At 43.4% G+C, this 13,430-nt stretch overlaps 1 protein-coding gene across 1 annotated transcript in view; it reads right to left on the reverse strand.

Moving 5' to 3' along the window:
* The window catches only part of LOC117467449 (serine palmitoyltransferase 2-like), a 29,257-nt gene extending 18,284 nt beyond the window's left edge, over positions 1-10,973 (reverse strand). The window contains exons 1-4 of the mRNA XM_034111085.2: positions 10,616-10,973; positions 7,429-7,623; positions 5,183-5,337; positions 4,956-5,104 (exon numbers count right to left, since the gene is read on the reverse strand). Coding sequence (XP_033966976.1) covers positions 4,956-5,104; positions 5,183-5,337; positions 7,429-7,623; positions 10,616-10,768 — 652 coding nt within the window. The 5' untranslated portion in view covers positions 10,769-10,973. The remainder of the gene's footprint in view (positions 1-4,955; positions 5,105-5,182; positions 5,338-7,428; positions 7,624-10,615) is intronic.
* Between the last annotated feature and the right edge of the window lie 2,457 nt (positions 10,974-13,430).

A 13,430-nucleotide genomic window follows, 5' to 3' on the forward strand; every position in this document is an offset into this window, starting at 1 on the left:
TCAAAAGCCCTGGATAAACGGTGAGGTGCGTGGCAAACTGAAAGCGTGCACTGTCGCCACAGAGCTGGAGATTTGGAGGAGTACAGGAAATCTAAGTATGATCTCCGGAGAGCAATCAGCAATGCAAAGAGAAGGTGGAATCTGACTTCAAAGGCTGTAACACCCGGAACATGTGTGCGGGACTAAGAACAATGACAGACTACAAAGGAGCAGTGGGGGGTGCTGCGGGAGTGTCTGCGTGCGCATCTCTCCCAGATGAGCTGAACAGCTTTTTTGCACGTTTTGAGAGCAGCCAGGCTGTGGGGGCCCAGAAGGACCAGGAGCCCTGCCCTTTTGATTTAAACAGGGCAGATGTGTGTAAATCCTTTAAAGGGGTTAACCCACACAAGGCTCCTGGACCTGATGGCCTCCCTGGCTGTGTTCTCAGGGTGTGTGCAGTTCAGCTGGCAGAGGTGTTCACAGACATCTTCAACAGGTCCCTGCTGCAGTCTGTAGTCCCCACATGCTTCAAACACTCCACCATCGTTCCTGTCCCAAAAAGACAATAATCACCAGCCTCAATGACTACCGCCCAGTAGCACTCACCTCCTTCATCATGAAGTGCTTTGAGCGGTTAGTCAAACCCTCATCACCTCCTCCCTCCCTGACTCTCTGGACCCCCTGCAGTTTGCCTACAGAGCAAACAGGTCCACAGACGACGCCATAGCCCTCCCCCTCCACACTGCCCTCTCACACCTGGAAAAAAAACATGAGCGTGCATAACTATTCACCCCCCTAAAGTCAATACTTTGTCGAGCCACCTTTTGCAGCAATAACAGCTGCAAGTCTCTTGGGGTATGTGTCTATAAGCTTGGCACATCTTTCCACTGGGATTTGTTTCCATTCTTCTTGCCAAAACTGCTCCAGCTCCTTTAGGCTTTTTTGGCTCGTGTACAGCCATCTTTAGGTCATACCACAGATTTTCGATTGGATTAAGGTCTGGGCTTTGACTAGGCCACTCCAAAACGTTTAAATGTTTCCCCTTAAACCACTCTAGCGTTGCTTTAGCAGTATGCTTTGGGTCATTGTCCTGCTGGAAGGTGAACCTCTGCCCAAGCCTCAAATCTCTGGCAGACTGAAACACAGTTTCCTCAACTAGTTCCCCGTCTTTAGCTCCATTCATCACTCCTATTTTTACCAGCTTCCAGTCCCTGCTGCCGATGAAAAACATCCCACAACATGATGCAGCCACCACCTTGCTTCACCGTGGGGATGGTGTTCTGAGGGGGATCAGAGGTGTTGGGTTTGCGCCAGACATAGCGTTTACCTTGATGGCCAAAAAGTTCAATTTTAGTCTCATCCACATGTTTGGTGAATCTTCCACGTGCCTTTTGGCAAACTCCAAACATGTTTTCTTATTTTGTTTGCGACTCTTCCATAAAGCCCAGCTCTGTGGAGTGTACGGCTTACTGTGGTCCTGTACAGATTCTCCTCTCTCTGCTGTGGAGCTTCCCAGCTCCTTCTGGGTTATCCTCGGCCTCTTTGTTGCCTCTCTGATCAATGCTCTCCTTGCACGGTGTGAGAGTTTTGGTGGGCAGCCCTATCTTGGCAGGTTTGTTGTCGTGGCATATTTTTTTCCATTTTAAAATAATGGATTTAATGGTGCTTCGTGTTGTTCAACATTTGTGAGATTTTTTTATAACCCAACTCTGTCTCATACTTTTCCACAACTTTGTCCCTGACCTGTTTGGAGAGCTCTTTAGTCTTCATGGTGTCGTTTTCTTGCTTAGAAAGGCCACTTGCTGTGGTATGGAAGACGGAGGCCTTCTACAACAGTTGTATATACAGAGATAATGAGGCACTTGATTGCACACAGGTGAACGTTATTTCAATAATTGTGTGACTCTGAAGGTCTTTGTTTGGGCTAAATAGCAAAGGGGGTCAATACATATGCACACACCACTTTTCAGTTTTACATTTTTTGTTATGTTTTAAAACGTGCTCTTTTTTTCTTTCACATCACCAATTTTTACTAACTTTGTGTGGGGTCTTGCCATAAAATCCCCCCAAAAATATTATATTATTTTGGGTTTTAATGCAAGAAAATAGGAAAAATGGCAAGGGGGTGAATACTGGAGAATGCTGTTCATTGATACAGTTCCGCCTTCAACACCATTGTGCCCTCCAAGCTGGTCATCAAGCTCAGAGACCTCGGGCTCAACAGCGCCCTCTGTGACTGGATCCTGAACTTCCTGACAGGCAGACCCCAGGCAGTGCGGGTGGGAAACATCACATCCTCCTCCCTGATCCTCAACACCGGTGCCCCTCAAGGCTGCGTGCTCAGCCCTCTCCTCTACTCCCTGTTCACTCACGACTGCGTGGCCACACACAGCTCCAACAGCATCGTGAAGTTTGCTGATGACACGACCGTCATCGGCCAGATCACCGACGGCGACGAGACGGCGTACAGAGAGGAGGTCGAGGTTGTTATCCTGACATCTTGTGCCAGGATAACAACCTCCATCTCAACGTCAGCAAAACAAAGGAGCTGATTGTGGATTACAGGAAGCAGCAGAGAGAGGGACACGCCCCCATCGCCATCACTGGGACTACGGTGGAGAGTCAGCAGCTTCAGGTTCCTCTGTGCCCACATCACTGAGGACCTGACATGGACTCGTCACACCACCACCATCACCAAGAAAGCTTGACAGCGGCTCTTCTTCCTCCGCAGGCTGAGGAGGTTCAACATGGACTCCAGGATACTCTGCAACTTCTACAGGTGCTCCATAGAGAGGATCCTGACCTTCTACAGGTGCACCATAGAGAGCATCCTGACCTTCTACAGGTGCTCCATAGAGAGGATCCTGACCTTCTACAGGTGCTCCATAGAGAGGATCCTGACCTTCTACAGGTGCTCCATAGAGAGGATCCTGACCTTCTACAGGTGCTCCATAGAGAGGATCCTGACCTTCTTCAGGTGCTCCATAGAGAGGATCCTGACCTTCTACAGGTGCTCCATAGAGAGCATCCTGACCTTCTACAGGTGCTCCATAGAGAGGATCCTGACCTTCTACAGGTGCACCATAGAGAGCATCCTGACCTTCTACAGGTGCTCCATAGAGAGGATCCTGACCTTCTACAGGTGCTCCATAGAGAGGATCCTGACCTTCTACAGGTGCTCCATAGAGAGGATCCTGACCTTCTACAGGTGCTCCATAGAGAGGATCCTGACCTTCTTCAGGTGCTCCATAGAGAGGATCCTGACCTTCTACAGGTGCTCCATAGAGAGGATCCTGACCTTCTACAGGTGCTCCATAGAGAGGATCCTGACCTTCTACAGGTGCTCCATAGAGAGGATCCTGACCTTCTACAGGTGCTCCATAGAGAGCATCCTGACCTTCTACAGGTGCTCCATAGAGAGCATCCTGACCTTCTACAGGTGCTCCATAGAGAGCATCCTGACCTTCTACAGGTGCTCCATAGAGAGGATCCTGACCTTCTACAGGTGCTCCATAGAGAGGATCCTGACCTTCTACAGGTGCTCCATAGAGAGGATCCTGACCTTCTTCAGGTGCTCCATAGAGAGGATCCTGACCTTCTACAGGTGCTCCATAGAGAGCATCCTGACCTTCTACAGGTGCTCCATAGAGAGGATCCTGACCTTCTACAGGTGCTCCATAGAGAGCATCCTGACTGGCTGCATCACCGCCTGGTACGTCAGCTGCCCTGCCCTCTATCGTAAGGCTTTACAGAGGGTGGTGAAAGCTGCACAGCACATCACCAGGACGGAGCTGCCATCCATGGAGGACCTTTACTCCCAGCGGCTCAGGAAGAAAGCCCTCCGGATTACAAAAGACCCCCATCACCCCAGCCACAAACTGTTCAGTCTGCTGCCGTCTGGCAGGCGTTACCGCAGCATCCGGACTAAAACCACCAGACTCAGGGACACTTTCATCCCAGAGGCCGTAAGACTGTTAAACACCTGAACTGCTGAAACAACATCCACAATATTCATCTGGCTGCTACTTAAAAATGATTTATCTATTAACCTATATCATATTTCAATTACTTGCATATGGACTCTTATTGCACTATTTCACTTTTTTAAACTATTTTCTTCTTGTATTTAATATTTACTTGCACTATATTTTTCAGTTTCTGTGTTTTGTGTTGCACTGTTGGAGAAGCCTGTGACACAAGATTTTCATCGGCATAACTACACTGTAGCTATGTTCGTTTGACAAATAAAGAACTTTGAACGAGTCAGAATTCTTCCATTCAAACCCATTGACACAGAGGAAGAGGCTGGAGGAAAGATAAACACACATTCACACACCATTGGCCATCTGGGGCAATTTGGGGTTAATTATCTCGCCCAGGGAAAATCTGACATGCTGCAGGGGTTGGGTATCATACCACCGAACTTCCTGAGCCACCGTCGCCTAAAACTGCCTTCCTCCAGGGTTATCTGGGTGTTACTCACGTTTTCTAAAGTACATGTGAAATTAGAAAACACCGAATCAGATATTCGCCACTGTCTATCTACAGTATCTATCTCGAAGCGGTTGACTAATCACAACAGAGCAGGCCAGCTAACCAATCAGAGCAGACTGGGCTCTGGTTTCAGACAGAGGGTGAAAAGAGGTGCTGCAGCACAGGCAGTATGAGAACAATAAAGAGCTGTTTGAACATTAAAGCATGGAGACACGTCACAGTAGAGACACTACATACTGATATGAACCTGAAAACGAGCAGAATGTGTCCTCTTCAAAGAAAATCAATGTTTGTTGTGCGGTATAAATAAAACAAAGATATATTTCCCCTTAAACTCTAGGTATTTACATGGTTAGTATCTAAACAGACTGCTTCATAATGCTTTATTTACAGTAGTGATGTCACTCCTGCACATTATTTCTGTATTCCAGTAATTGCAAAGCTTATGGAGGGTAAGTCTGTATTTTGGCATGTGTTCGTACCAAGCTCTTGTCTGGTACTCGCTACTCCCACGCCGTACTTCATGGTGATCTCGGCTGCAGCGTCAGCACACGCACCCTTGTTCTCAGCGAAGCCCAGATAATTATAGGAGCCCAAGTTAATCACATCCTGCAACACCCGGCCTGATTGACTGCGAGGGAGAGCAGAAGAAGATCAGACAGAGGAAACAATCGATGAGAAGAATCTATGGTTTTTATTTTTCCCTTACGCGAAAGTCCAGTTGTAGTCGGGGGACGTCCTCTCCAACAAGTCCATTGTGGGCCCTGGCACGCCGCATAGGGGCCGGTTCCAGTTGTCTCTGATTCGGATGTAGATGTTTCTGGTGTAAAAGTTCTCGAAATCCTGGTAGAGGGGCACAAAGTCCTACACATGGACCAATAAAGAGGAGGAGGAGAGAGGGGTACATTAGCTAAGCATCAGTATGGACATATAGTTAACATTGCAGATATTTACAATGTTATTTTGGCAAGTGGTAATGTCATAGTGACCTAACAATATTTGTATTCAAGATATCCAATAGGTCATTCGGACAAAACAACATGAGAGATATCTGAAGTTTGACTACATTGCGACCAGGAAGAATGAAAATATCAAAGATATGGCAGTATTAGTATGTGGGGTATATCTAATAAAAAATGTAATATAAAATGTTATACTTGATAGAATATACAATTGAATGATGTATATTCTAATTCCAGTTTTGAGTTTGCTACGACATCATTTTGACTAGTTAAAACACAATATATTTAAAAAGGAAAATTAAGGGAATTATGGATTTCTTGATTCTGAATCATGGCTACTCATAAATGCTTGGCAAAAGTTGTTCTAAATTTACGGGTCAAAATGTTGTTACAGATATCTAAAATTACAGTGTTGACTCGTATACATATAATTAAAAGCAACTTGAATTAGAGCTCTGACATGGCAGAAAGAGGTTGCAGATATGGATGATGAAAATCCATTCCAGCTAATAACTGTAGAAGTCCTTGACCTACTGCAGTGAAGTGGTAGGAATGTATCAAATCTACCAGTAACATCAAAGAACTACATGCCAGGCATTGTTTGGGAAGCTTAGCTGGAAGGAATATGATCTTTCACATTAAAACACATGACTGACAGTTCATGTTCCTTGGTTCTTGGTGGAAACATCCGTTGGGGGGAGCTAATGACTTCCCCAAGTCTATCTCACTAGCTTCCTTTCCTCAACATAACCAAATACTTTGAAACAATGGGCTTCACTATCAAAAGTTACACAACAGGTTGAAAACAATCCCAGTGGTCAAGGACGTGTTCCAAATGTTCTGATAACTCCGCCATTGGCTGTTTACTGACAAAATGCAATCTTTGGCGCACATTCCACTGAATTGCAAAGGGAAAAAAGCGATTTAGGGGTAATATTAGTGTTATAGTGTTTCAACACAGAGAAAGACTTATCTTATCATCATTATCATTTCCATTTTGTGATATCATTGTGGTTGACAAGATCACATCAAATGCTCTGAGGTTTTGTTTGCAAAGTGTTGTTTCCTCTTCAAACACTTAAGAACTGCTGCTAACAGTGTGTGAAATACGAGAGCCCCGTAGCTTCGACTATTGGTAAACTATGTGGAGTGCAAATATCACTTTAGTCCAGTCAAGTTAACAAAACAAGAAATGGATTAAGTCTAGTTTTTTTCCATTCTTTGTCACTGTTGTTTTGACATTAACATGGAAAACTTCCATACTAGAAGCAGCACGTGCTCAGCCTAGAAAATCACTTCAACAGTGTGCTGAATGCACACATTTCTGCCGACGCGAGGAGCAGCGGGCTCAATCTGGCAACAAAAAGAACATGTCGACAGTGTTCTTATGATAAATCTTACTGCTAGAAGAGTGGGCACTGTAAGTTTATCCATAGGGTATTAAATAATGAGAATAGCTAGCTAACTAGAAAGATTTTTTTACATTACATTTCATTGAGCTGACGCTTTTATCCAAAGCGACTTATAATGACCGATTACAGGGACATTCTCCCTGGAGTAACTAAGGGCCTTACTCAAGGGCACACTAGTGGTGGTGTTCCTGGCGGGATTTGAACTCACAACCTTCCGATCTTCAGCCCACCTCACTATATCAGACAACCACTACCCTAGATAAGATAGACAGCTAAAGTTGGCAAGTTGGCTAGATTGGTTATCAGATAGCTCACAATCGATAGGTAGTTAGATACACAGGAAGGCATTACAAAATGTCCCCATATGAGATTTCAGGCCCTTTTCATACGTCGTCATCCTGCAGTCACCAACAGAGAATGGAAGCTGTATAACCAGTTGGCTGCAGTGTAGCTGTTAATATAATTCATGATGTATAACGTCGCTGCTATTGCCAAACCAGAAAGAAAACAGGAAGTCAGGGGGGCTACATAAATGAATACAAAGCTGTGCACTAAAGGATCAGGTTTGTGGCTTCTCCTACCCTCTGTTCCTCCTTCTCCCCGGCGATGTTGCATCTTTCGATCTTCCAGTAACGGAGAAAGTCTCGCAGGTAGCCGAAGATGGTCAGAATGCCGTAGCTCATGTAGGTGAAGACGGCTGGCAGCATTGGTGTCTGCTCGTAAGACTCAACGAACGGCCGACTGTACGGGACGCCATGATGCGATGTTGCATTGACCTGGAGACATGGAAAGCAAGCATTGTAGATAAATGACATGCACATTGGAATTTCCAGTTTTCATCAAATCTATCTCCCAATAATAGTATCTGTGAGTTCATATTACTATTTATTTTCATTTGGGAAATAACAATATTATAGATTTTGAAAAATGTAAATGTTCTGGTTGGAATGTGCCCACAACAGAAAAGCTTAAAAGTTGACAGAATAATCATTACAATGATGTATTAAGTATTCAAACTAAATATTCTGTTTACTGTTGGTTTTATGTGGACCCAGTGCAGTGGTGGAACTAAAGTATGTACTACTAGCTTCTTTGTCTTGGACATTGTACTTCTAACTCCACTACATTTATTTTATTACTTTAGTTAGCACAGGCAGTATGATACAAATAAAGACTTTTTTGAACATCTACATGTCACAGTAGAGGCACAAAATAAAAATAAGAACCTGAAAATGAGTATAATAAGACCTCTTCAACCTTTCATGTTAAAATCCACTTCATATAAATGTGCAGCCTGACGTCTTGTGACTTCCTCTCCTTTTTTCCTAATGAGAAAACAGTTTGTCTTCTGTTATAGTTGGCTGAGATTGCTGCAACTCATTTAAAGGTGACTTATGTGCAGTCTTATTGTACGTAGAGGGGAGATAACATGGTATTAGCTCTGGTGCAGCTGTACACTAACTATACAGGGCAGAAAACACTGTTTGACAAATGACAGGGGGGAAAGCTTTTGCATTCCAAATATGGGAAGATCTAGCTTGTGTTGACGTTATGTTTTTATGTGCATTTGCACACTCAACATGGATATGATCTTTTATACTGAAACTCCACATGTCTATTTTCTGGACAGAAGCTCACTACTCTCAGACTTGTTGCAGTTCGCCTTCCCCATCATGCGCGTCTCGGTGCTCATGGCTATTAGGCGCTGCATGTGACCAGTCATGCCTCCCTCTCAAATACCTTACAGAGTAGCAACGCTGACATCTGCACGCACAATAATCAGCTGAGGTTCACTCACCACTTTATCAGCCTAGTTAGCTGAAACATGAGCAGAAGAAACGGGGTTTTCCCAGCACTGCAATGGCTGGTGAGCACAATGACCGGTCAACAGTTATCTAGCTTCAAAATGTCAAGATGGAATTGATTTGAAGAGAACAACCAAGGAAGATGCAAGTATTTTAGCATGTTCAGTGTCTCCCCTGCCATTGTCTTGGCCCCACCAACGGAGCCCCGCGCCCCCCCTGAAATTCAAGCTGTTTAAAAAGAAAAAGAAAATTATAATTTAATTTATAATTTTTTTTTTTTTAATATATATATATTGCACCAAATTGCAACTAATCTATATCTACTGTCACTTTTCACATTGAACATGTGCTCTTTCATTTTAAGTAGTGAGTTTAGTGTTGTTGACCCTAAGAAACACTGATGCATTCCTCAATAACACTAATCCACAGCTCCTCTCTCTGCTCCAGAGGATTTAAAAAATATATATCCTAATGCAGCTTATTTGAATAAACTGGAAGATTTAAGCTCATGTGTTTTCCTGTATTGTGTTCTATAGCTTTCTGTGCATGTAAATGATCTGCAAAGGCTAAAATCCCTGTGTTTCCTCCAGAGGGAGTTTCTCTCCCACACACTATCCCCCACCGCCTGCCTGCTAGGCCTACATTGGACTCTTTGTTTACTTCTGTAACATAGTGACAGCACTATGTAACACTCTTGCTTCTATTGGCTAGGCTCCAACACATTGTACCTAATATGCTAAGGGTGGGACATCTCCAAGCAGTTGACCAATCACAACAGAGCCGGTCAGCTGACCAATCAGAGCCAACTGGGATATCACAGTAGAGGCACAACATATAAATATGAACCCTAAATTAAGGCCCTTTAAAAAAAGTATCTGTATCACAACATGACAATGAGTCTGAACGTTCACAATGTCTGAGGGGACATATTCATTTTCACAGAGGGTGAATCCAATGGTGCAAAATTAATTAATTAATGTTGTTTTGAGGCACGCATGTAGTCTCTATGGACAGCAGGTGTATTGGTTCAAAGTCTCCCTATTCACTAACTCATCATCTTTTTTATGGAGGGAGTTGCTCACTTTTACAAACTTGTATAGCCACTGAAGTGTGCAATATCCACCATCAAATGAGCCTAAATGCTGATGAGTATGTTATAGTTTAAAAAAGGGAAATAAGAACACAAAGTAATATACTAAAGTGTGCACCACATAACAATTACCCTACTTATTAAGATGGACTATGTCTAAAATTATGATTTCATCCAGGGAGAGAAATGAATTGCCCCAAGTTGTTTACTAGCTCTGATGTAAATGCATCATGAGCTACTTGATTAATTTAGAAATCGTGGTTATATCTTCGTCACAAGTGAACATATGTTATCAAATGTGTAAAGAGATCTGCAGAAAGACCTAGTCTTAAATTCGGCATACATATTATGAACTTAAATTCAGTGCAATATGTCACGTTTCTGAGTTGTCACACCCGCCTTTTTTTTTTAAATCAACCTCCCTCTTATAAAATAACTGAGTGGGCGGTGGAACGCAACACGAGACCCCTCATAAAGTTTACATTTCAACACATTTAGATAATAATTGATGCAATTCTGATGCTGCCGAATTGAAAAGAGTATCGCAATGATTCAGATCAATGGATTTATTCATATATTTTGGGTGAATATAACTTTAAGAAAGGTCGACAACTCTTTAAACTATAATATTTCATACGGGATTTGGCGTTCGCTCGGTAATCGAGAAAAGCAAAGCTCGATGACAACAAACTGTCAGACAATAAGGAGCAGGGCTCGGTTAATACATGTAAGCTGTCATGCAGTGTTATACTAATATCGCCTAAGTTCATAAAAATTACAACATGACAGCATTTCTGGGTGTTTCCGGATCCACACAACAGATGCCTCCCAGGCTTCACCAGCCTCCACTCCCCGTCCCATCCCGGGCCTCACCTCCTCCTCCTCGGGCTGGCCGTGGTGCTTGGACTTCTTCTCATGGCAGCGGTAGAGGCTCTTCGCCAAGCCGTTTCTCTCCGGCTTCAGTCCGTTCTTCACACGCTGACACACGTCCCCATTCGCTGTCTTGGTGCTGGGGCTTTCGGTCATTGCTGGCCAACGATTGTGGAGCCGCTAAGGTAACTTGCATGTAGGAACACGGTGCCTGCCTGCGGTGCAAGGCGGTGACAGTATCCGAGCTGGGAACGTTTACAACCAAACTACAAACTCTTTCACACACGCCCAACACACACATGCATCACACACACCGAACCCACACTATGGAACCTGGAAATACAGACCCTAGATACCGGAAATCAACGCCCATTAGGGAGCATTGGAGGAGGGGCGGGGCCACGTGTTTCACATTTAGAGAAGGGCGGGGCTTGTTGACGAACTTGATTGACACTTGAATCAGTAAGGGGTTGTGGTCACAACCCCTAATATAACATTCGGCATACGGCTCGAATATTATATTGTTGTTAAAATACTTTTTGTTTTACTCAAAAATAAAACTGAAATGTAATTAAATGTTCACAACACATCATTAAATATGGCAATAAAAGCCACTTGTATCCAAATGACAACTTTTAGCTGGAAATATACCGGCTAGATTTTTTATTAATAACCAATTTAAAAAGATGTATGGATGGAAACTTTTCACATTAGTGAAGCAGGAGGAATATAAAATAAAATATAACCTAAAACTCTTACACTGGTTATAAACAAGAGGTGAAATAAGTGCCATGGTATATTAAATACAAATAGGCCTACTGATGTTATAGAGGTCCCGATTTGAGTTTTGTGTTAATGTATTCAATTGCAAAGATATAATGTAACCCTCACCCTAACCCTAATGTAATAGTGGTTGATACAAAGTTATTTAATATTAATATAATTCACACCAGTATAAAATTATTGACATTTTATTAAAATGAGTGGAAAATGTAATTGAAACACGAGAAAGTATCTCGTGCACACGACAAAATAACCCGTTATCCTGACTTTTTTTTGTTTTTTGTTGAGAAAGTTACCGGTGCACCAAGGAGGAAGTGGAGCACACAGGAGCAGGGCCGTCCCTGGCCAACTGGAGGCCCCACGCAAAGTTATATGATGAGGCCCTCTGTTTCGTGAGCATCGACGGGGGGGTTGCTAGTGGAGCCTCGCAGCAGCGATACCACACTAATTGCGCCGCATAAGCACATAGGTGCACTGCATTTGCGGCTCAGTTGAGGCTCCCCCCGCAAGGTGAGGCCATGATCGGGAGACAGGAGACAACCATTTCATTGCAGACTGTTATGAAACACACACACACACACACACACACACACACACACACACACACACACACACACACACACACACACACACACACACAAGGGGGGGGGGGGGGGGCAACAGCGGTAATTCAAGTTTAAAAGTCTCAAAAAAGCTACAACTACTGTCACAAACTGGATGAATGTGAAGTATTTTGTTAAAGGAGGATTAAAGCGTAATTAAGGAGCACTGTTGGAGTGACTTTGATGGTTATTGGACTCAGGATTAATTCATTTGGATTCCCGCTGTATGAAGAAATTAAAGGACGGCGCAAGTGGGAACAACTCACAAGGGGATTAAACTGTTTAAAACACATGCTCAAAGTAAGCCGGATTTTGCCGATGTGTTTATGTGGATTCAAAAGTCGTAAATAATCTACAAAATGGAGGAGACCGATCTGATCGGAGCAACTGAGACAAATAATCCAACTGAAACCGGCATGGCCAATGACTATGTTTTACAAATGCGCTTAAGCCTGGTTTGGACACTTTACGGGCAGAAGACACATTTCTATTAAAAAAATAATTATACATTTCTGTTTTGTTATGCCTATAATAGCTACTAACTTGAAGTAAAAAAAAAAAGAAGTCTAAATATGATATTTGGCCTCAAATCATCTGAGGCCTGGCGCCCCTCCTGCGATCTTTGGCGCCCCCCCCCCCCCCCCCCAGGGGGCGTGCCCCCCAGGTTGGGAACCACTGATCTAGAGCAGTGGTTCTCAAATGGGGGTACGCGGACCCCTAGGGGTGCGTTGGAGTACTGCAGGGGGTACGTGAGATTTATTTTATGTTAATGAATAAAAAAAACGTAATTAATGCATTTAAACAAACTAATAGTAGATTAGCTACTTTATTCAAAGGTTTACAGTAATTCTAGATAATAAAATGGGAAAAATAAACGGGGTGCTCTCTTTTCCTCTCCCTCTCCTGACAGCCCGTCAGTCTCGTGCAGCTCACTGAACCTGCATAGTGACCAGACAGTAAAGAATAAATATATGTATAGCTAGTTTAGCTAGTTCCAGAGTAGATAAACTAGCTAAGTGTGTTAGGTCTAACTCTTAGTGTGTTTTGCTTCGCTCACCGGTCCGTCACAGCGGCGGAGCTGTGATCATGCAGAGCTGCGTGTTCTCCCTCAGCAGCAGCTGATCTGATCTCTGATCTCTCTCTCTCGCGTCCGGTTATACTTCACTCGCGTTTTTGTCCAAATCTTTCAGATCTAGCTAGTTCTAGCTATAGATCTTATATTAAACGTTGCTTGGCAACGGCCGCAAAGTATAGCGCAGCATTATGCATATGTTTATATGAGGGGTCAACATCCCATGCTCATAAAATGCTCATATATTTTTTTCTCTTCATTCCCCATGCCCCAAAATAAATAAATAAATAAATATACCAATTTTAGGAAAGGTAACGAAGTTTGAGCAGTGTGGGTTTTATGTGAACAGAGTTACACATAT

This window comes from Pseudochaenichthys georgianus, chromosome 22, assembly GCF_902827115.2.
Source record: "Pseudochaenichthys georgianus chromosome 22, fPseGeo1.2, whole genome shotgun sequence".
Taxonomy (NCBI): domain Eukaryota; kingdom Metazoa; phylum Chordata; class Actinopteri; order Perciformes; family Channichthyidae; genus Pseudochaenichthys; species Pseudochaenichthys georgianus.